The sequence below is a fragment of the Zalophus californianus genome, chromosome 15, assembly GCF_009762305.2.
Source record: "Zalophus californianus isolate mZalCal1 chromosome 15, mZalCal1.pri.v2, whole genome shotgun sequence".
NCBI classification, from domain to species: domain Eukaryota; kingdom Metazoa; phylum Chordata; class Mammalia; order Carnivora; family Otariidae; genus Zalophus; species Zalophus californianus.
Genome location: NC_045609.1, coordinates 69,145,835 through 69,167,159, shown reverse-complemented (window position 1 = coordinate 69,167,159; position 21,325 = coordinate 69,145,835). Strand labels below are relative to the sequence as shown.

Below are 21,325 nucleotides of genomic sequence, written 5' to 3'. Positions count from 1 at the left end.
GTAAACAAAACACCACCACCAAACAAAAACCTCTGTGCTGTACCAACAAGAGGCCCAGCTGTGTATTACCTCTTTATTTTAAGAAAACTTTTTTTTTAAGATTTTATTTATTTATTTGAGAGCGAGAGAGAGCAGAGCAGGAGGGAGGGGCAGAGAGAGAAGCAGGCTCCCCACTGAGCAGGGAGCCCAATATGGGGCTTGACTCTGGGACCCTGGGATCATGACCTGAGCTGAAGGCAGCCATTTAACCAACTGAGCCACCTAGGAGCCCCAAGAATACCTTCTTTAAAAAAAAAAGATTCCATTTATTTATTTGTCAGAGGGAGAGAGCGCACAAGCCGGGGGAGCGGCGGGCAGAGGGAGAAGCAGACTCCCCGCTGAGCAAGGAGCCCACTGTGGGACTCGATCCCAGGGTCCTGAGATCATGACCTGAGCCGAGGGCAGACGCTTAACTGACTGAGCCACCCAGGCACCCCCCAAGAATAGCTTCTTTAAAAAAAAATTATATAGTTCCCTCCACCAATGTGTGGTCTATCTGGTATGTGTGGAAGTGCCCAGACCTACCTGATTAGTGGACTTCATGAGGATGTAATTAGTGACCTTTCCAAAGGGCAGCCCCAGGTTAATGACGTCATTCTCCGTGCAGCTTCCTTCAGGGAGATTGCAGATATGCACCACGCGGCCAGCCCCCGTTTTCCGCTGTGCAAACTAATGGGAACAGAGGGCTGTGGCTAGTCTTCAAAATATACTTCCCTCTGGCCTTCTGTCCCCAGATGTTCCTAATGACCATCTTCACCCCAATAATGATTGCAAAAGGATAACTTATGAAATTAGTGCAGGAAAAGAATCCATTCCCAGACATGTATATCAATTTTATGCCACCCCATTACAGAAAAGATTTGCAACATTTTACTGAGCAATCACATCCAGACTGTCAGAGATGTGGTGGAAGGCTGTACAACTATGATCTCTTGACATTAAGAGCAATATTTAATAAAACTTAAAGTACAGATAGCCCATGATCTTGCCATCCCACTTTTGGAAATCTATCCTACAGAAATAAATGCACCAATATATAGACACCTATGTTCAAGGACACTGCAGTTATTTATAAGGTGGCAAAAAATTCTGGAAACAGGCTGTGTGTCCAAGAATAGGGGAATGTTTGAGTAAATGATGGTTCAAGCATACAATGTAAGACGACAGACCCATTAAAAGGCAGAGGTAAATGAACCGATAAGGAATAATTTTAAGATAGTTAAGCAAAAAAAAAAAAAAAAAAAAAAAAAACAAGTTGCCAGAAAACATGTGTAGGACAATGCCTTTTTTGTTAAACAAAACAAAAAATCAGCACATGAGAAAGAGACACATCAAGCAAGTGTTGTAAAGTTTTGATCATTGTTGGAACTCGGGGTTAGATCATACTAGTCTGTACTGTTCTGTACGTTTGAAATTTTTCATAATGAAAAATTTTTCAAGGATATTAGCACAGACAGAGAAAGGCAGGCAGGGGAGGATACCTATCAACTTGTCAACACTAGTTATCTTCAAAGAGCAGAACTGGAAAGAAGTAGGAGGAAAGAGGTTTTTAACATTTTTCTCATATACCTCATATTGTGTGACTACAGAAAAAAAAGCACAGCAAGGATTTGTGGTAACCTTACATATAGACATCCACGACAACCTGTGGTTTAGGGCAGTGGCTTTCACAACTGTGTTAGCCTTGAATCCTCTCCTCAAATACAAGCTTGCTCACCAGCCCAACATATTCCACAAATAAGAGGAGACAAACCCCGGGGTCTGGACAAACCTCGGGGTCCAGCCCCCTGCCGCCGCCACCAGCCAGCAGCTCCAAAGGACCTCTGAGGAGCATAGTTGGGAAGCCAAGACTCGGGCCTAATCAAAGCTCTGGGAGGAAGTGCATCTCTTTTGTCTGTGCAAACCTTAATCAGCCTGGAGTCTCTGGGAGGTTCAAGAATTAGTACCCAGAAGCCAATCCAGTGTGGAAGAGAAGGATGCAATTTTCCAAACCTGAAACATGGTCTAATAGCATAGCCCACATCTGCATAATCACCATATTCTATGATAAAGTGAACTTCAACATCTAATTATATTTGATGTGGGTCTCGTCCCTCGCGAGGGCTAATATTTGGGTAATTCTATCACAAAAGCCCTCATTTGTCTCATCCGGGCTGAGGACAATTAAGAGTCAGTAAGAATTTCCTTTTATGGCTCAGCCCTGAATTGGAGAAACCCAAATGCCCCTTGCAGACCTCCCCCGCACGATGTCCAGAGGTCAAGCACTTTCCCAAAAAGGAACAGGATTGAGCGTTAAGGCCCAGGCAGCTCCCAGCGCATCCCTGCACCTCCAAGGAGTGCAAACAGAGCTCTTCGTAAGCTCTGAGACTTTGCGTCTGAGTCTGGCTAACAAGAACTGAACTCTTCTCCAGGATGACTGTCTCTGTCTCTCCTTTAGGGTGAACGGGCCACACAAAGACCACAGACCCAGCTGAGCTCTGAGGCAGGGCAAAGTGGCTGGTCCTCAGAGTTTATCAACAGGCAGGCCGAGCTGGGTGCTCTGCCTGGCCTCCTCCAAGCAAGCCCACTTCTGCCCCATGTGACACTGCTGTGGTCGGCCTGGGCTAACTCGTGCTTGGACGACAGGGCAGACACACAAAACCACGGGGCCATTTTGGGCTGCTCCCTGCTCCTTGCCTGTCTGGTTGCCTAGTGACCGGCATGAAGGCCAGCACCTCTGTCACTGTCTCCTCCAGGCTGGAAAAAGCTGCCCACAAAGCTTGTACCCGAGCTGCTGGGCGGTGGAACAGGCCTCCTGAAGAGTAAGCACCCCCTCAGCTGCCAGTCACCAAAGCGCAAGAGGAATTCATGCTGTGGACACTGTTCGGTCCTAAAATGAATGGGTCTCAGTTAAGGTTTACTCTCAAGTTTTAAAAATATATTTCATGAGCACTTTCTTCCCCTAAGATTTTTAATCAGAAATAAAAGTTGGATTTTATCGATTCCCTTGTTGTCACTTAATATCGCATCATCATGAGACTTTTAGTAGCCTCCCAGTTACTTATACTAATTTGGAGCTTCTCAACTGGTAATGGGGCCCATGGGTCTGCACTTGACTGACTCAAGGTGGAGGCCAAGGACCTCCAGTGAACCACCAGCGGCTTCTTCACCTCAACCGGTTTACTTCCATTTCTCATTTTCTGAAGTGACCCATGAAATGAAAATCTTGAGGACTGAAAAATCTTGAGAATCGCCATATTAATGGTTTGTTTGTGTTGTGTCTGGCTTCAGGGCAAGTGAGAAACCCTATCTGGTTAGGAAAAAACAAAACAAAACATTTTTTGTGTTATATTCTTTTGCAAATATTTGATTTAGGATAGTTTGGTCTATGTTCTTTTCTGTCATAAATCTAAAATACCTTTTCATTAAACTCAATTAGGTTCAAAATCATATTTGATTCATAACAGGTGTCCAGTTATATGCATAATCATTCTAATCTATTCTTGAGACCGTTTATATAAATGCAGCTATTATTTGCTTTATGCCCTATGGCGGATCCACACAATGAGGCAGAAAAAGGGAGGGAGGAGAGCCAAACAGGGAGAGGAAGGGAGAAGGAGGTCTTCAGGTGAACAGCTAGAGTAAAATTTGTCCCCAGGGGGCACAGAGGACCCTGAGTGCCTTTGAGCATGCCGTAAGATGCTATACACTAATTCCCAGCCTGGGTTTTCTAATGAGTCCTTAAGGGTCTTTGAAGGTAATAGTATTTCAAAGGAGGGTCATGATTTTTGACATTTAAAAAACCTGAGTTGAGTCTTTATTCTAGCAATATGGTAACCCTGGTTAGATCTTAGGCTGATGCGAAATTCTGAATGGTTATGTCTGTGGTTTTGATTAATAAAAACGGGTAACTAGTTAATTACTCACTAATATAAGTACTTTCTTTGGCAGATACAGTACTTTTCCAAACATGGCATGCAGGGCAGTGGCTGCTTGAGGACGGTAGGAGTAGATGATGAAGGGGTTGGGCTGTAAGAAGCGTGGGGTTTCCAGATGTAGTGGGAAACAGGGGACTTGGATCCGAGTGCCAGCCTGGCCACTGGTTGGGTGCATGACAGGGAAAAACTCATTTTCCTCTCTGAGCCTCAGTCTCCCAATGTCTGGAATGAGGGAGGTAACCTATACATAGAGAATCCTTTCCAGATGTGAAATATCTGTGTTTGTGTGCTTCCAAATTCTATAATTCCACTCCTCCCAGAAGACTTACCCAGCTAAACCCTAGGATCTAGGACAATGATAACCTTCCCCAACTGTGCTGGGCATAAGCAGGAAACCTGTGTCTTTCCCACCAGCTGTCCCAGTGAATGTAATGTTTTGCCCTCCCTCTCTATGGGATCAGCTGGTTTCAGCATATGCATTCGTTCACAAGCATGTTCATCCTGCAGACGTGCCTATGTTGGGGGTGGTCTTATCTTTATGGGACTGAAGATAAGTTCCAAGCAGTGAGCACCTTGCTGAAGAGCCCTGCCACTCCCTGAATGACTCTGTGTCTGTAGCGCCTAGAAGAGGTGAGATGATATATTGGGATGAACTAAAGAGGCAGGTCTGGTGCCTCCCTGAGGACAGACACACACCAAGTCTGGGCCGTAAGTTCTCCAGGGACCAGGGCCAGGGCAGTGAGAGCATCAGACAGACCTGGATCTGCGTCTACTCCCCAGTGACTAACCCTGGGGAAGTTTCTTAATTTCTCCAAGCCTGAGTTTGCTTATCTATAAAACAGGGAAAATAAAAATTGATTCCACAGGACTCTTTAGAAGACAAAAATGCTATAAAGTATGCAAATTGCCTTGGTGCAATGCCTGGCATCCAGCAGGCTCCTTAAAATATATATGTCTCTTTCATTCCCCCAACAGTTAAAGGATATGCTATGATGGTCCCCGACTGAGAAAAAAAATGCAACTGTACTGTGATTATGTAAGAGAAAGTCCGTGTTCTTTTTTTTTTTTATGATTTTATTTATTTATTTGACAGAGAGAGACACAGCGAGAGAGGGAACACAAACAGGAGGAGAGGGAGAGGGAGAAGCAGGCTTTCCGCTGAGCTGGGAACCCAATGTGGGGCTCGATCCCAGGACCCTGGGACCATGACCTGAGCTGAAGGCGGACGCTTAATGGCTGAGCCACGCAGGCACCCCGAGAAAGTCTGTGTTCTTAAGAAATTCATGCTGACGTAGTTAGGGGTGAAGAGGTACAATGTCTCCAGTGGTTCAGAAAAAAAACATGCATAAATGATTAGACGGATGGATGGATGAATAGACAGATAGATTAAGATGGATAAACAGAAGGACAAGAGAGAGATAGACAGAGAATGATAAACAGACCAAAATGTAAAGGAGTAGTGAATCTGGGCAAAAGATATACCTTTATGGCAACTTTTGTGTAAATCTGAAATATATTAAAAGTTACAAAAACTACACTTTAAAAGATGTGTATTAAGTGTATATGTGCTCTGGGGCAGAAGAGTAGATGTATTTAGAGAGAATCATTTAAGACTTCACCAACTTGACTTTTTGATGCGCTGTGTTGACGTCCCACCCACTGCTCTGCCTGTAAGGCACACATGCGACAGGTGCATCTGTAACTGTCAGCCCAAAGTCAAATCTCTAAGAGAGCTAAGGTGTCAGGGGTTGTAACCAAAGTCCTGACTACTAACCTAAAGGGACAGTCATCCTTTCCCAGCCTGGGGGCCACTTCAGTCAGCCTGCAGGCCTTCTCAGACCTGGAATGCCCCCATTGCAATGGCCTGGGCTGGCCATTTTCACACGCCAGAGTCACTTACTTAAAACCAGATGCTGCTTCTAATGGTTCACATGGCTGGGTCCCAGGCCTTTCAACTCAATCTTTTATAAATGGATGGAAATGTGAAAGCAGCAAACAGACTGTGTAGGAACTTTCTGAGACCTTTCCATGCCCTCTGATGCAGGTGGGAACAGGCTTCACAGATGAGTTCAAAGAAGAGACTCAGTTCAATAACTCACAAAGTTGCAATAAAAATGTGACTTAGGGCAAAGGGCCTGCTGAATGAGAGCAGTCTCTCCAAGTCCTTCCTAGGGCGACAAAGTGTAGATTGGATCTTATTCAATAAGCAATTTCTGTGTTCCAGCCTGATCTCCTTCAGGTGTGACCCTAATTTCACCTGACACAGTCTCTGGTTTTGTGCTAAACACACCTGAGGACAGACACAGGGCAAATATTTATTCCTTGTGGTGTGGATTTTGAACATACTATGCAGATAGCAAATGGGCATGCGTTGCATAGCTATGGATGTTAGTTTAACTTGGAGGGGAGACACAGATATCTTTATTGACACTTCCATATATTTTATAAAGCACACTAGCTTTGACTTTAAGTACATCTACTCTTATTGGTGCCAGACCTGCCTACAGGTCTTGGGTGGTTCACCTGCCAAGTAACTTCAATACCCCTGTAAACTTTGGAGTCACAGAATCTTACACTCTGATGCCTAGGAGAAACTAACTGTGGACAACTAAACAGTGGTTGATTTGTGATTACAACTCTGGTCTTGCTGAAAAATCGCTCATTCACAAACTTGATAAATCAAGGTAAAGGCATTCAATAGATGGTGTCACAGCATAAGATTGGGTTTTATGTTCAGATATGGAAAGACGTCTAGACACCAATTAAAATACATATTGAAAAAACCAAGTTGCACAATATTATACGGCATTTTCTGATGTTTGCAAAAATACATACTTTTTCTAATTAAACATGCACACGTACACTAGCTAGAGATGAACAGTATAAGACATTTATTGTCAGCTTTCCCTGTAGAGCTGAATTTTCTCTTTTTTATATTTCTGTTACTGTTTGGATTTTTTATACTATGTTTGTACTACTTTTGCAACAAAAAAAAAATACTTAAGATTTGTAAAAAGAAAAGGAAAAAAACCCCAGAAAACAAAAGCGACTCAGGTATCCTGTTTCCCCCTCGCTCTTTGCTCGCTTTGAAAATGCACAAGGTGACCCCCACCCAGGGACCAAGAGCAAGGACAGAGCTGGAGGGGCGGAGGAGGGGCAGGTATCCTTTGCCACATCAGTTACTGCTCTTCACGCGTTCTGCAAGTCAGGAGACCAGGGTGCTCTGGGCCATGGACCAGGAAGGCCACAGCAGACAGACAGAGAGAAGTTCCGGAACTGCCAGTGGTGTGAGGAGCAACTTAAACCTCTGGCCTTCCACAAACATGTATGTTTCTCTGTGCCTCAGTTTCCTTATTTATACAAGTTTTCTGGCGGGCAGGGTCCCGGTGAGAAAGAAACCCTGAAAAAGATGTCTGGCCTCCCAGGCCAGGGCAGCCCATCGGCAGCACCAGCACTACATAAGCTCCGAGGTGGCTGTGAAAATGTCAGCATGCAAAGTGCATCTTGGACAAGCACAAGAAAACTATTTACAGCCTGAGAAGGCCCCAATGGCCCCTTCCAGAAACCTGATTACTCTGTTTATGACGACTCAGGCAGCCAAGGATAAAGTGCCTCTGCTCTGTCAAATGGCAAAAGCTTAAGTGAAAGTGAACACCCCTCTCCTGGGACCCTGGGGTGGGAGGGACGGGCACAAATCACCCCCACCACCAGCAGCAAACCCAGCATACCACTGTCAGTTCGGTGTCCCATCTCTGTCAACAATAAACACGGAAATGAAAGGCTCACCCTCCCACGGAGCTGACAGAAGCGAACGTTCAGCCCAGCCTGGGCTTGGTGCAGGTGGTAGATGGGTTGTTTGATCCTTTTAGATTTTGCAGTAGTGCAGAGACCTTCCAAAAGCCCATTCCCAGAGCCCTGAGTCGCTTTGCTTTCCTGCTTAAAGACAGGGAGCTTTAGAGACAGCAATTGCTCTTTGCTCCATGAATAACAGTGATATTATAATGGCAGAGTCCTGGCTGGTTCTGGTTTTACTCAACCAAATGTGTTTCTGAAAAGCTGTATGTAAGTGGAATGGGGGCCTGAAAAAGCCCTGGCACAGGACCAGAAAACATTTCTGAAGAAAAAAATGCATCAAAGCTTTTATGGGTTCTCTATGAGGGTTGGGAGGGGGATAATGGAGGAATTTCCCTGTCCTCATGAAATATTTCTTTTCTGTTTGAGTTTTCACTAAGAGCATAAATTATGTAAGCAGAAAAAAAAGAATAGAAATGTATATACAAAAGGAGCCCACTGGGCACTCCTCCAGGCTCAAAAAGTGTCTTTTGGTAACAGAGTAATCACCCCTTGATGTATCTGCTTATCTTTGGAGGTCAATGTTTGTAGGCAGAAAAAACAATAATTTCTCTGAGGGACACCTCTGCTACTTAAAGGAGCCTTGAAAAGTCTCTTTCCCTAGCAGATGAATCAGCTCTTCATTTCTTAGCTTCTCTTCAAATGTCAGTATTTGTGTATTTCCAGTTTTCGTAAAGACAGACACACTTGCATTTGGTGGACCAGAATCTGACAGAAGAATGTGACCATCCAGGCACTGATGACACGGAGACTGGTTGGGGCAGGCTTTGTCCTTGTCCCCCAGACGTCCTCGGGAAGGCTCATGTGACCAACAAGACCTCACAGAACTGACGACAGTAAGCCCAGTCAGGTGGTGCCCTTCCCCATCCACTGGATCTGTAGGCAACGTCTCCAAACATCTCAAGCTCATCTTGGGGGGCTGTCACAATGCAGAAGAATTCGGGTGCCGGGTCTCACTGGCCCCTTCACCTTGCTCCACGGCTGACGGCTAGCTGAGGCCCAAGAAGTCCTTGCCATCCCCAAGGCAGCTTCAGATCCTGCTGAGCAGTGTGTGGCGTGGAAGTGGATGGGGACGGGGTGGGGGGGAAGGAAAAGGCTCACTAAAGAGAGAATCATAGCAAGGAAGAGAACTCAGAGACCCTCAAAAAGGGGCAGCAGGGCTCAGTGGTTACAAGAGAGGCTTCTAGAGCCAGGCCAAATCCCAACACTTCCATTTATCAGCTGTGTGACTTTCTGCAAAGCACTTAGTCTCTCTGCGCCTCAGTTTCCTCTCGGGGTTGTCTGGGGGATTAAATGAGATAATACATATGAAAATGCTAAGAACCTACCAAGCACTATATAAATGTTATCTACGGTCAGCATCGTCAGCCTGCAATGTCTGGGGTCTCCACCTCCTGCTGGCTGCCAGTGCGGAAAGCGAAGTGTTCCCAGTGTTGCCCCTCCTCAGACTCAAGCCGCATGAACTCTCATCTCTCGGCGTTTGGAGGAGTTGCACTCAGAGCTTCTGCTCGTGTACTGACATGAGTTATGAATCATTATCAACACGAATCATCAGATCGCTTATGCCCACCACACGCATAAGTAGAGTGCTTTCATGGGAGCCTGGCGACGCCTCTAAGAAGGAGCAGACACAACCACAGTAAGTACCAGACAGATCTGCGCGGGACTGAGGTATCCTACTATCGACACTTGCCCAAGGTCACGGGGCTTCTCTCCCGGCCAGCCATCGGCCGTGGGGCAGTCACGGGACACCGCGGCCTTGGACGGGATAGGTTCCCCACAAGGGGTTAAAAGGACTGGTTGCTCCATCACCGCCATCGGTGCTTCTTCCGCATGCGCAGTTCCCACGCCGCCGTCGGTCCGTGTCATGCGTGATCCTCGCAACAGCTCTGGTCTCTGCGCAACCTCGCTCCCACCTTCCAGCTCTGACCACCCCTCAGGAGGCTGCTCGGAGGGTGTGAAGCTTCCAAGATTTGAGGCATCCTCCAAATGATCAATTACCCAAATCGGGTAAAGAGGCAGCTGTTTGCTTTACTTTCGAAAGTCATTATTAGTGGGGTGATTGCCCCCATTTAAGGAAACGGAGCCTCGGAGCAATAAAGTGACTTGCCTGCGGCCACTGAGCTGGTGGACTCCAGACTAGGGCTCGACCTTAGGTCTCTTGGCTCCACACGCACAGGAAAGGGCTCACGGGGTCAGTGCTGGAGGGCAGGGCTGAGGCATGGAACAGACGCAGAGGCGTCCCGCTCTAGCTTCTTCTCCACCACTCAGCCTCTTCCCCTTTATAAAGGGGCTCAGTTGACACTGGCTCCCTTTCCCTGCCCCGACCCTTGGCCCATCTGCCACCTAATCCAGCCTCCCCAGGCTGGTCACAGTCCCTTTGTCCTAGGGCTAAGATGTCAGAGCAGGGCTGTGGGCACAGACATGCCTCCATGATCCACAGTGGGAAACAGGCCCTGGGGTGGGGCTGCTGCTGGCACTGCCCGCACCCCCATCCAGACACAAGGTCAAAGACAAATGACAGGTCTCCACACTGAACCCAGCCATTCTGCTCTCCTGGGACTGACCCAAAGCTGCACTGACCCGGCATGGCCCTCAGCATGGAGAATGCAGAGAGGGAAACCACAAAATTCTCTTTCACCAGAACGTGCGTGGGCTGTCGGCCCAGAGCTCCCTCTTGGAGCACTTCTACCATTAAACATCACACACAGACACAAACAAATGGAAATCTCCGCCCAGGCAGGCCTCCCCACTCACTCATCCCCCAGGGCCTAACACCTACACTTCTCAGCTTGCCCTCCCGAAGTTTGCATGACACCCCAAAGCAGCAGCGTGCAGGGGACGGCACGCAAGGGCCCGCTCTTAGGAGCTCGTGCTCGTAGGTCGCAGGAGAGGAGAGAAAGAGCCGCTTCCCCCAACAAACTGGAAGAAATACAGGCATGGCCACAAACATACGGACACGCGCCCTCTAGCAGGATCTGACCACACACATTTTATTTACAGCCGGTCTGGTTCTGCGTCTCCCACCTCCTTCCACGTGTTCTCAGGAGAGGAGGTGCCCGACAGCTTCGGGAGGAAGAGGCCACACGCGGTGGGCAAACAGCAAAACCAAGAGGGAAAGGAGACTGTCACCATCAGTGGAAAAAGGAGGAATGAAGCTTTGGGAGACTGAAGAGCAGGTTGTAGAGAGAGGAATGAAAACACAACCAAAAAGGATTTCACAGAAGCAATTATTTCCCCAAAGGGCCAACAAATACCATGACTACACAGTCCTTACTTTCAAACACATTTTCTTTTCCTGGTTCAATCTTCAGAATTACCCAATCATAGAAAATAACCAACTTGAATAAAATACAAAAAGTCTTAAAAACACACACACATACAAAAGCGCAAACCTCCCCCCCAATATTGAATGCTAGAAAGTCTAGGCATGCTTTTGATTTTAAGTATGTTAGTTTTTTTATCTACGTGTTTCAATACTAGCTGAATTAAACAACACCTCTGCCCACAGGACACGTTTTCCTGTACTACACAAAGTCACATTTGTGCTGGCTTCATCCCAGCCTCCTCTGTGTACCTCTATACCCAGGCGGAGCTGGTGATACAAATGCTTGGACAATGACAATGGAGAAGATACTTCTGTACTCACATTTGTCCCAGGGGAAGCTGAAGGAAATGCGGGATTTGACTGAGCAAATGACCTTGCTGGAATGGCCGCGTATGATGATCCAAGATTTGAGACATAATCTAAATGATAAATTACACCAGCTGTGTGAAATCCTAGTTATTTACTTTACCTTCAAAAGTCATTATTAGGATGTAAGTTGGAAAAAAATAAAATAAAATTTCCTCTTAATATATTGATTAGTGATTGGTGTGATTTTTACCCCTGGGCATGTTGACAACAAGGCTTTATGTCTGTGAGAGCCTAGACAGTAACACCAATACATTTTAGTGTCTTGGGATCTGTTTGCTTTATATATATATACATATAGATGGTGGGGAGAGGGCACATCAGCAGGGAAGTTTAGTTATTAAAGAAATGACATCATAAGCCTTTGGAACGCTGGTTTCTGCTTCAGGCCTTACTCACCTTCAGAGTTCCCAGCAGGGTTATAAACGGCTGTGCTGTTTGGAGAGGAACACAGCGTTCCCTCTGCCGAACCGAGTATACACCGGATACCAGCACTGGAGAGGGGTGGAAAAGGGGAACCAGGAACTCAATAAGTTAAATGAAGAATAACCATATGACCCAGAAACTCCACTCCTAGCCATAGGCCCAAAATAGTTAAAAACCGATGTTCAAACAAAAACTTGTACATGAATGTTCATAGTGGCACTATTCACAATAGCCAAAAGGTAAAAACAACCCAAATATAGATCAAAAGATGAACAGATAAACAACATGTGGTACTTACAAACAATGGGATATTATTCAGGCATAAAAAGGTTATATATGCTACAACATGGGTGAACCCTGAAAATATTTTGCTGAGTGAAAAAAGTCAGTAATAAAAGGTCATATATTAAATGATTCCATTCATATGAAATGTCCAGAAGAGGCAAATCCACAGAGATAGAAAGCAGATTAGTGGTTGCCAGGGACTGCAGGGAGGGGAAAAGGGAATGACTACTTAATGGGTATGGGGTTTGGGGTAATGAGAAGGTTCAGGAACTCCATAGTGATAATATTAGCACAACCTTGTGAATCTGCTAAATACCACTCAATTGTACACTTTAAAATGACTAAAATGGGGCATTTGGGTGGCTCAGTCAGTTAAGCATCTGACTCTTGATTTCAGCTCAGGTCTTGATCTCAGGGTTGTGAGTTAAGCCCCACAATGGGCTCCACCCTTGCTGTGGAGCATACTAAAAATAATAATAATAATAATAATAAAATAAAATACAAAATAAAATGGTTAAGATGGTGAATCTTAATTGAATTTTGCCACAGTAAAAAAAGAGGGAGCCAGAAAAGGGAGACTCTTATAAAATTATTTTTTAAATTGTGATAAAATATACATAACACAAAATTTACCATCTTAACCATTTCTAAGTGTACAACTCGGTGGCATTAAGCACATTTACCTTGTTGTACAACCATCACCACCATCCATCTCCGGAACTCTTCATCTTGCAAAACTGAAGCTGCCCCCATTAAAAATGAACACCCCACTTCCTCTCCCTTGAGCCCCCGGCAACCACCATTTTGCTTTCTGTCTCTCTGAACCTGACTCTTCTGGCTACCTCCTGTTAGTGGAATCATCCAGTATTTGTCCTTTTGTGACTGGCTTACTTCATGGAGCACAATGTCCGCAAGCTTTAGTCATGTTGTCACAGGGGTCAGAGGTCCCTTTTCTAAGGATGAATAATATTCCAGTGTATTGATAGACCACATTTTGTTAATCTATTCATCTGTCAGTGGACATCTGGGTTGCTTCCACCCACTGGCTATTGTGAAGAAGAAAGGGAAGCCTTTTCAATGTACTTTTTTCAAAACACTCAAGTCCAGTCTGCTGTTCACATCTTGGGCCATGTGCCCTCTCCTCTGCCTGGGGGGACCCCAGCCCCCTGCTTACTGCTCTGCCCTCAACCCGCCCCTTTCTATTCTCAGCCCAGCAGCCACAGCCCAGCTCGGTGGAGCCAGAGAGCATCACTCCTCTGTTCAGCTCTCTGATACTCCACTCACTCTCAAAGCAGAAAGTCCTCACAAGAAGCCCAGGAGCTCAGGATATGGGCCCCGGCACCTTCCCTGGCTCCTCACCCCAGCACTCCACTCTCGTCACACCAATGTTGCCTGAGCATCCCAGGGCCACACCAGGGCCTTCAAACTTGCTGTTCCCTCCGCCCTGGGAGTACCTGTCCCCCAGACAGCCACGGGCTCATTTCACTCTCTCCTGAGGTGTCCTCAGAGAGGCCTTTCCCCAGCCACCCTATTTAAAATGCAAGGGCCAGCCCCCTGGAGGGCACATGCGTGCGCCCACATGCTTCCTGCCCTGTCCTGACGCTGTTGTCTGCTTAGGTTCACCACCAGGGATGCTACCTAAGTCACTTGTTTATTTTATCATCTGCTCCCCTCACCCACGTTAAGTATATGCTCCTTGAGGACAGGGATGTTGCCTGTTTTGTTCTCTGCTGCTTCCCCAGCACCCAAAACAGAACGTGCCGTAGGTGCTCAGTGAATATTTCCTGAGCATCTGCATGCGCCTGTTCTCCTGGCCAGCACTCACTTTTCAGAGAAGACCAGGCATTTCTGAGCATGTAGTTTCCCTTTCACATGCAGCTCCCAGTCCTAGACCAGAAGGAAAGGAAAGTGACCGAAGTAGAACTGAGTCCATGAGAAGGAAAGGGATGAGGGCAGGCTTCCCCGTCAGGTGGGAGCCTGGGGATGGCGGGGGGGGGGGGGGGGGGGGCAGTCGGAGCCCAGAGACAGGACCAACCCTGCCAACACCTCTCCCTCCTGGGCTCCTCCCCACACCTGCCTTCCCATCCATCTGTCTGTCCGTCCAGCCCCCACATCCTGTACCCATCTTGGACAGGAGCCCAGAATCCCAAGCCAGAGTCCCTCCTCCCCTCTTAGTGGACCCTTGGTCCCATGGCACCTCCCACCTCCCCCTCCCTCCCTCCTACCCCAGAGACACCCCACCCATTTCTATGACTGGTTGGGAAAATCTGGCAGGTGGACTCACAGTGAGCTGCCAAGCTTAAGAAAGGCTTATGAGGGACAAAATCTGCCATCACCTTGCAGTGTCAGCCACCCCCTACCTCCGCCACTGAGTGGCAGGGATGAACTTGCACAGTGTGACCCAAGCAGAGGTGAAGGACACTGTGGCATGACTCCCACTACACAGGGATCATTGTGCTCTGCAGAGTGGGCAAAGAGAGGCTGCACAGCCCAGTGCTTAAGCCGCACAGGTTCTGGGAGCACCAGACCCACGTTCAAGTCTCCACTCTGCCACTCTCTAGCTATAGGGCCCTGGACAAGTCCTTTCCTCTTTCTGGGCCTTGGTTTCCTCATCTGCAAAATGAGACTGATAATAGGATCTACCTCACAGTGTTACTGCTGGCATATGGAAAGGATTTATTATATGTTAGCTCTTTTAATATTATTGCTTTGGAATATTTCACTGCATCATTAATACATTCAGGGGGGCATTTATACTATAATAAACCTTTGCTTACATGGGCCCAAAGCATCTTATGACCACGGGGAAGGTGTGATGAGGCTCCATCTCCGTCTTGCAGATGGGAAACTGAGGCGCTCTGCAGTGATGTGTCTCAGTCTCACCTGAGAAGTGCTCTCTGGCCCTCATCCAAAATTCGGCCTGTGTTTTCCTCCCCTTCCATACTCAGTATGATGTACTCTGGGCATACCAGAGAGGAAGAGCCTGATACATTTCTGAGATGAATTTGGGTTCTAATAGCTATCATTTTGATCAAGGGTACTGATGGCAAAATCCTGCCACCGAGTCCCCAGATGGAACCATTCCTAGCTCCTGAGGAGCAAGCGTTGGGTTGTGGTCGTGAGCCCCCCAGGCTCCAGCTGTGGCTCCCGGGCTGGCATGGAGGACTCACCTTCAAATCAAACACCTTCTTGTCACAGATGCTACAGATGTGTGGCAGGTGCAGGGGGGCCACACCGTGAAAGTCATTCAGCTCGTGAGCCTGCAGGGGCCGCACGGACAGCAGAGCATGCTCCTCCTTGGCCCGCCGCCGGGCACCGCTGAAACCCTGCTTGCTGTTGTTAAGCCGACCCCCAAAGGAAGGAGGGGTCCTGTCTGGGGTGGGCTCCTCGGGGTCATACAGCTCATAGGGCTGGCTGCGGGGTGGAGGCCACAGGTTAGGGCCTGCCGTAAGATCGGGCTTGCTTTGGCCAGAGAATCCGTGGGGGCTCTCCCACTGGCTATTTGGACCCGGCAGCAGCAGACCTACCTCGCCTTTCACGCCCCCGGCCTGCTCAGCTGCAAATCCACCTGCCACATGCGACCCTTGGGAGGTGGGTCCGTAGAAGTCCTTGGGAAAGGCAGCTTGGCCATCTTGCCCTGAGTGGCTGTAGGGCCCTTCATAGGTCACACTGCCTGTGGTAGAGGCCACGACTGGCAGGAAGCTGGGCTGGCTGTCTGTTTCAGAGCCGTACGCCTGGCTGGAGTTGGCCTTGCCATACTCATAGAATCCTGCTGCAGCGGGAGCAGGCCCAGTCTTGCCAATGCCCAAGATGACTGCTGGCTGGGCAGGGGTCTGAGGCATGACCCCACTGAAAGGATGCATCACCACGGCGTTGGAGGGCTGGCTGGGAAGGCTCACAGAGGGTCCTGGGCCTCGTGTCTGGCCGGGGGGTGAGAAGCCAATTGCATTAGAGGGAAACCGGGCACTGGACATGGTTGCAGCATGTTGGGGCACCCCAGTTTGGCTGTGGGGGGCGCTGATCACAGACGGATGCCGCAGCTGGTTGAAGAGAGGCTGGGACATGGCCACTTTGGAGAGGACTTGGTTCAGGACTGTGGCGGCCGCGGTATTGTTGGTGACAGCTGTCTGTGCCAGCTTCAGCCGGTGGAGGGTGAGCTGGGCTTGCAGCTGAGCCAGCTGGAGGCTGGCAGGCGAAGGAAGCAGAGGGTTCGCGTTACTGACCGAGAATGGGTTCTTGTCCAGGAGCTTGGCGGCACTGCAGAAACACAAAATCTAGATGCACAGCTAGTTTTCACCCAGGGTGCCAGAGGCTCTTTCTTCGCTTATCCCTGGTCCCCCATCTCCTATAAAACCCACCCTCACAAACCCCACATACAAGTGAGTCTGCAAAAAGCCTGTACTCACACACATATACCAATTTGTTTAAAAACTCCGATAGAAAAAATTATTTTACGACAGAATGGTCAATCTCACTGGTAATCACAGATACAAGCTAAAACCATTAGAAAAAAATTTTTCTCTAGCAAAATAGCAAAAATACATATATATATATTTTTAAGATTTTTTATTTATTTGTGAGAGAGAGAATGAGAGACAGAGAGCATGAGAGGGAGGAGGGTCAGAGGGAGAAGCAGACTCCCTGCTGAGCAGGGAGCCCGATGTGGGACTCGATCCCAGGACTCCAGGATCATGACCTGAGCCGAAGGCAGTTGCTTAACCAACTGAGCCACCCAGGCGCCCAAATAGATATATTTTTTTATTAAGAGCATTCAGTACTGATAAGATAAAGTAGAGTGGACACAATGTTCGTGATATAGTGTAAACTTGTGCAACTTTGTTAAAAGATAGCCTGAAAATCTGCACTCATTACAGCCAAACTCTTTGACCTAATAACTCAATTCTATAAATCTGTCCTAAGGAAATAATGCAGACAAAACTTGATGCCCAAAGGTGCTTAATGATACTACATCATTTAAGAGTCCAAAGTTGAAAATTACCAATTTCCAATAACAAGGGTTAGGGGACGGTTTAAACGAAGTAAATTATGATATATCTACATAATAAAATGTCAAGGAATCATTTACTATTGATGTAAATTTCTACTTTATTATGTAATATTTAAAACATTCAAAGAAGTATACCCAACACCAAGGTTAAAAGAGGAAACATTCCAACATACTAAAATCCCCTGGTCTCCGCTCTCCCCATCCATGCCGCACCCCAATCACTGCCAATGGTAGATACTATCTCGAATTTGGTAAGGTCATTGTTCACAACAAATTAGTGACATGAGCAAATCCATATACTCTATATGTTAAGCAAAAAAAAAAAAAAGCTGGCTTCACATTCACATCCAGAGTAAATTATGTGTATATTTGTGCCAAACACATTTTCATCCCAATCCTCATTTCACATTCAAAAGCAACAGAAATCAAGCTCCCTTCAATCCACTCTCAAACCCAATTAGCATAAGGAATAATCAAAAAAGTTACAAGTGAAGACTCTGAATCTGAAGTCGTAGGCAGTGGTGGGCTCTCACAGAAGCTTACTGAGCCGGTGTTCTGTCTGACGCGTGCCTTTCATGTGACCTCTGTTGGTTGGTTGTGGTGTTTTCTTGACCAAAAACCAGGATGCATGATCTGGAAAGGGGACAGACTTTCCCAGAAAGTCTGGATATGTGGTTACTATTGTCAGGGCTCTTTGGTAAGACCGTATTTTCTGGGTCTTCAACTCTCCTTCTGGGTAGTGGGTGTAATTGAGGAAATGTGTTTGGGATGTTGATGAACTGGAATTCCCAGGTCATGTTAACGTTAACCGGAAGAAGAGGACTGAGCATTTGAAACTGGGGTAACCATGGACAACCCAGACTCTATCTTCAGCACGCCTATGGGAGTGTGGGGCAGAAAGAGCAAGGCTGGGACCCTTGTCACAGGCTCCGGAAGAGTAAGTCTGACGAAACAAAGAAGAGAGGCTGGGGGTGGGCCCAGTGAGGAAAAAAGGGGAGACATGGAAAGTGTGTGCCATGTCACAGCTCTCCCACTTTGGAGACACTTTGAGGAAAGAGGGCTTCTGCTTAGGCTGGCACTTTGCATTGGTCTGAGAGAACTGTGGGAGGCAGGGAGGAGGTGTGGAGGGGGTAGAGAGGAAGAGAGGAGAGAGCCTAACATGTACTGCGTGCGATGCTCCTGTGTGACCAGTGATCAGCCTATGTCATCCCCTTTGATGTCTCCATCAGTCCTATTGGGTGGAAAAGGTTCACCCCATCTTGCAAGGCAAGAATCTAAAGTGCAGAAAGATGAGGTGACCTTCTTACGAACACTCACCATTGGTGAATACAGGCATGGGATTCAAACCCCAGCCTGGCTTTGGAAAGAAGAGAAGGGGCATAGGTGGTTAGGCAAGCAGCTTTTCAGTCCTCCCTGAGAACACCTTCTCTTCATGGGCTGCAGCCCTGCTTTGTTTGAAGTGAGTTCTCAGAACATCAGGCACACCAACATTCAAACATAAGAGCAAAGCACACTTCAGAGCCAGATAAAAATGATTTTGGATTACTCTTGCCCATTCTGTGAGAAATCAAGAATTTACCATAAGTCACTGAAGAGACATAACCTTCGCCCAGCCAGCAGCCCTGTTGTGCTCCCAGGACAGAAGAGTTTGGCTGTATTTTAAGATTTTGGGGGGTTGGGGGAGGCATGGTTAAAGGTGGTTACAGAGCTTTCCTCTTCTGGGTAGTTGTGCTGGTTACGGCCAAGCCTTGGTGCCCCAGTGTGTCCCGAGCACAAATCATGACAGCAGTAGAGCTAGGGAGGTGCTAATTGTCTATGTAGGTGAGAATATGAAGGGAAAGGAGGATGGTCAAGAGTCTGATGATAGATTTCTACTTGTGTAGTATTAAGTAGCTGAGCTTTAGAAGAGCAATTAAGCTTAACTCAAAACCCTGCCCACACAGGGCCAACCCTTCCTACCAGGTTTGTCCACAACACAGCCTGTCCCCGCTAACAAGGCGATAATGAGGTGCCAACTTAATTTCCATGACCAGGGTAAGACAAGATTGGTTTTGTTTTTCCCAGAGAAGTCAGCTGTATTTTCTAAAACTGTGTTCTGGACTGGAGGGAGCTCTTGCAGGAGATTCCCCTTCACCTCTGAAAGGACACGCAAGAAGAGTTGTCTTTCCAGCTAGGAAAGCCAACCTCGCTGGATATTTGTAGGTCAGCCATGAGAAACAAGTGCTCTTCCGAGTGCAGCGCGGGTTACAGAAGTTTACCCATTCCGACGCAGCATGAAATAAGAAGACTCACTAGATTTTCTTCCCAACTTCTGCTTTGCCTCGCAAATTCATATTGTCCCCAACCTTCACCAACTTTGAGTGGAAGTGATTTCATATGAATCATCAGAGTTAGGGACCTCTTTTGAACCAAAGATCCTTAAAAAAGAAGAGACACATCATCCTATGAAAGAAAGAAAGAGAGAAAGAAAGAAAGAAAGAAAGAAAGAAAGAAAGAAAGAAAGAAAGAAAGAAAGAAAGAAAGAAAGAAAGAAAAAGAAAGAAAGACAGCCCTAAAATCCTTAGCCTACAAGAGTTAATAACCTAAAAGCCAGGTACGTATAGCAATCATATTTCTAAGCCCCAAACTGGGCCATATGATGTGAGATCTCTAGGGGTTAGAACTAATGTCGCCTTCTTGTATTCCTGCCACCGCCGTTTGTCACTGTTACCTCACTTAACACATCCTGCTTTGTGTTAAAAATAATTGCTTATGTACCTTTCTCCCTCTACTAGACATAAGCTCCACAAGGGAACGGGGCATGGCGTGGAGATTTCGCATCATCCTGGCATGCTGTCTCGTACCTGGTAGTCACTCAGTAACTTCAGTGAACGGAATGAAGAAGGAACATAATGGATGTGGCTCATCAGAACCTGGTGGCTTTAAGATGGGGACCCCTCATTTGACAGTAGACATCTCTGTGGATAAAAACCCTCGAACAATTCAAAAAGGAGAATCTAAATATACCCAGAAAGCAAATGGATTTTGCTGTTGTATACAGCTTAAACCCCAATCAGGTACAGAGTCACTTGCCTAGAAGAGTGCCTACCACTCCCCATTCCAAGGCAGGAGTTCCAACACATCCTTCTCCCTGCTCAAATCTAGGTCTTGAAATTGAAATGAATAATCCTTCTGGTAGGCTGAATAATCCAATCTTAATCCCCAGAACCTGTAAATGTAACCTTACATGGTAAAGAGGACTTTGCAGATGTGATTAAATTAAGGATCGTGAGATGGAGAGATTATCCTGGATTATCTGGGTGGACCCGATGTAATCATAAGAGTCCTTTTAAAATGGAGGCAGGAGGATCAGAGTCAGAGAGAAGATATGAGGACAGAAGCAGAGGTCTGAGATGAAAGCAGAGGCAATGCTGGGGCTCTGAAAATGGAGGAAGGGGCCACGAGCCAAGGAAATGCAGGCACTCTCTAGAAACTGGAAAAGGCTAGGAAATGAATTTCCCCTTAAGCCTCAAGAAGGAACCTGCTGACACCTTGACTTTGGCTCTATGAGACTGATTTTGGACTTCTGACCTCCAGAACTGTAAAATAAGAAAGTTGTGTTGTTGTGAGCCACTCAATTTCCAGTAGTAGGTTACAGAAACAATAGGAAACTAATATAATCCAGCAAGAAAATTAGATGTAAGAGAAGCTTCCACTCAGAGAGGCAGTGGTGGGTATAGGGGTATTGGCTGGATCTTGTTGGTATAGACTCATGCCCCCCAAGGGCCTAGGAAGCACAGACCTTCTGACTGGGTGTCCCAACACCCTCTGGGAACCTTGCCAGAAGCTAGCAAAACCCAGAGGTCTCTTCCTTTTCAAAGTCAGCTTTCTTTAACCCAGCTGGATCAGTGGCAACCTGGGAAAGCTTTGAATTGCAGACCCTTAGGGATCAAACCATCCTCCCAGCCCCACAGCAAGGAGAGAAAGTGACCTGCCCAGAGCCACATTAGCTGGGTGACTGCAAAAATCTTAGCGAGAGCCCCGATCATCTAAGCCAGCTTCTAGTGCCTGACAGAATGGCCTTGCCTACAAAAGCCCTAACTAAGCCCCAGAACTATCTATTTC

At 47.0% G+C, this 21,325-nt stretch overlaps 1 protein-coding gene across 1 annotated transcript in view; it reads right to left on the bottom strand.

Moving 5' to 3' along the window:
• The window catches only part of RBM20 (RNA binding motif protein 20), a 180,984-nt gene that overhangs the window by 32,326 nt on the left and 127,333 nt on the right, over window positions 1–21,325 (bottom strand). Inside the window, 5 exon segments of the mRNA XM_035724099.1 lie at window positions 565–708; window positions 11,458–11,555; window positions 11,902–11,996; window positions 14,039–14,100; window positions 15,384–16,470. Coding sequence (XP_035579992.1) covers window positions 565–708; window positions 11,458–11,555; window positions 11,902–11,996; window positions 14,039–14,100; window positions 15,384–16,470 — 1,486 coding nt within the window.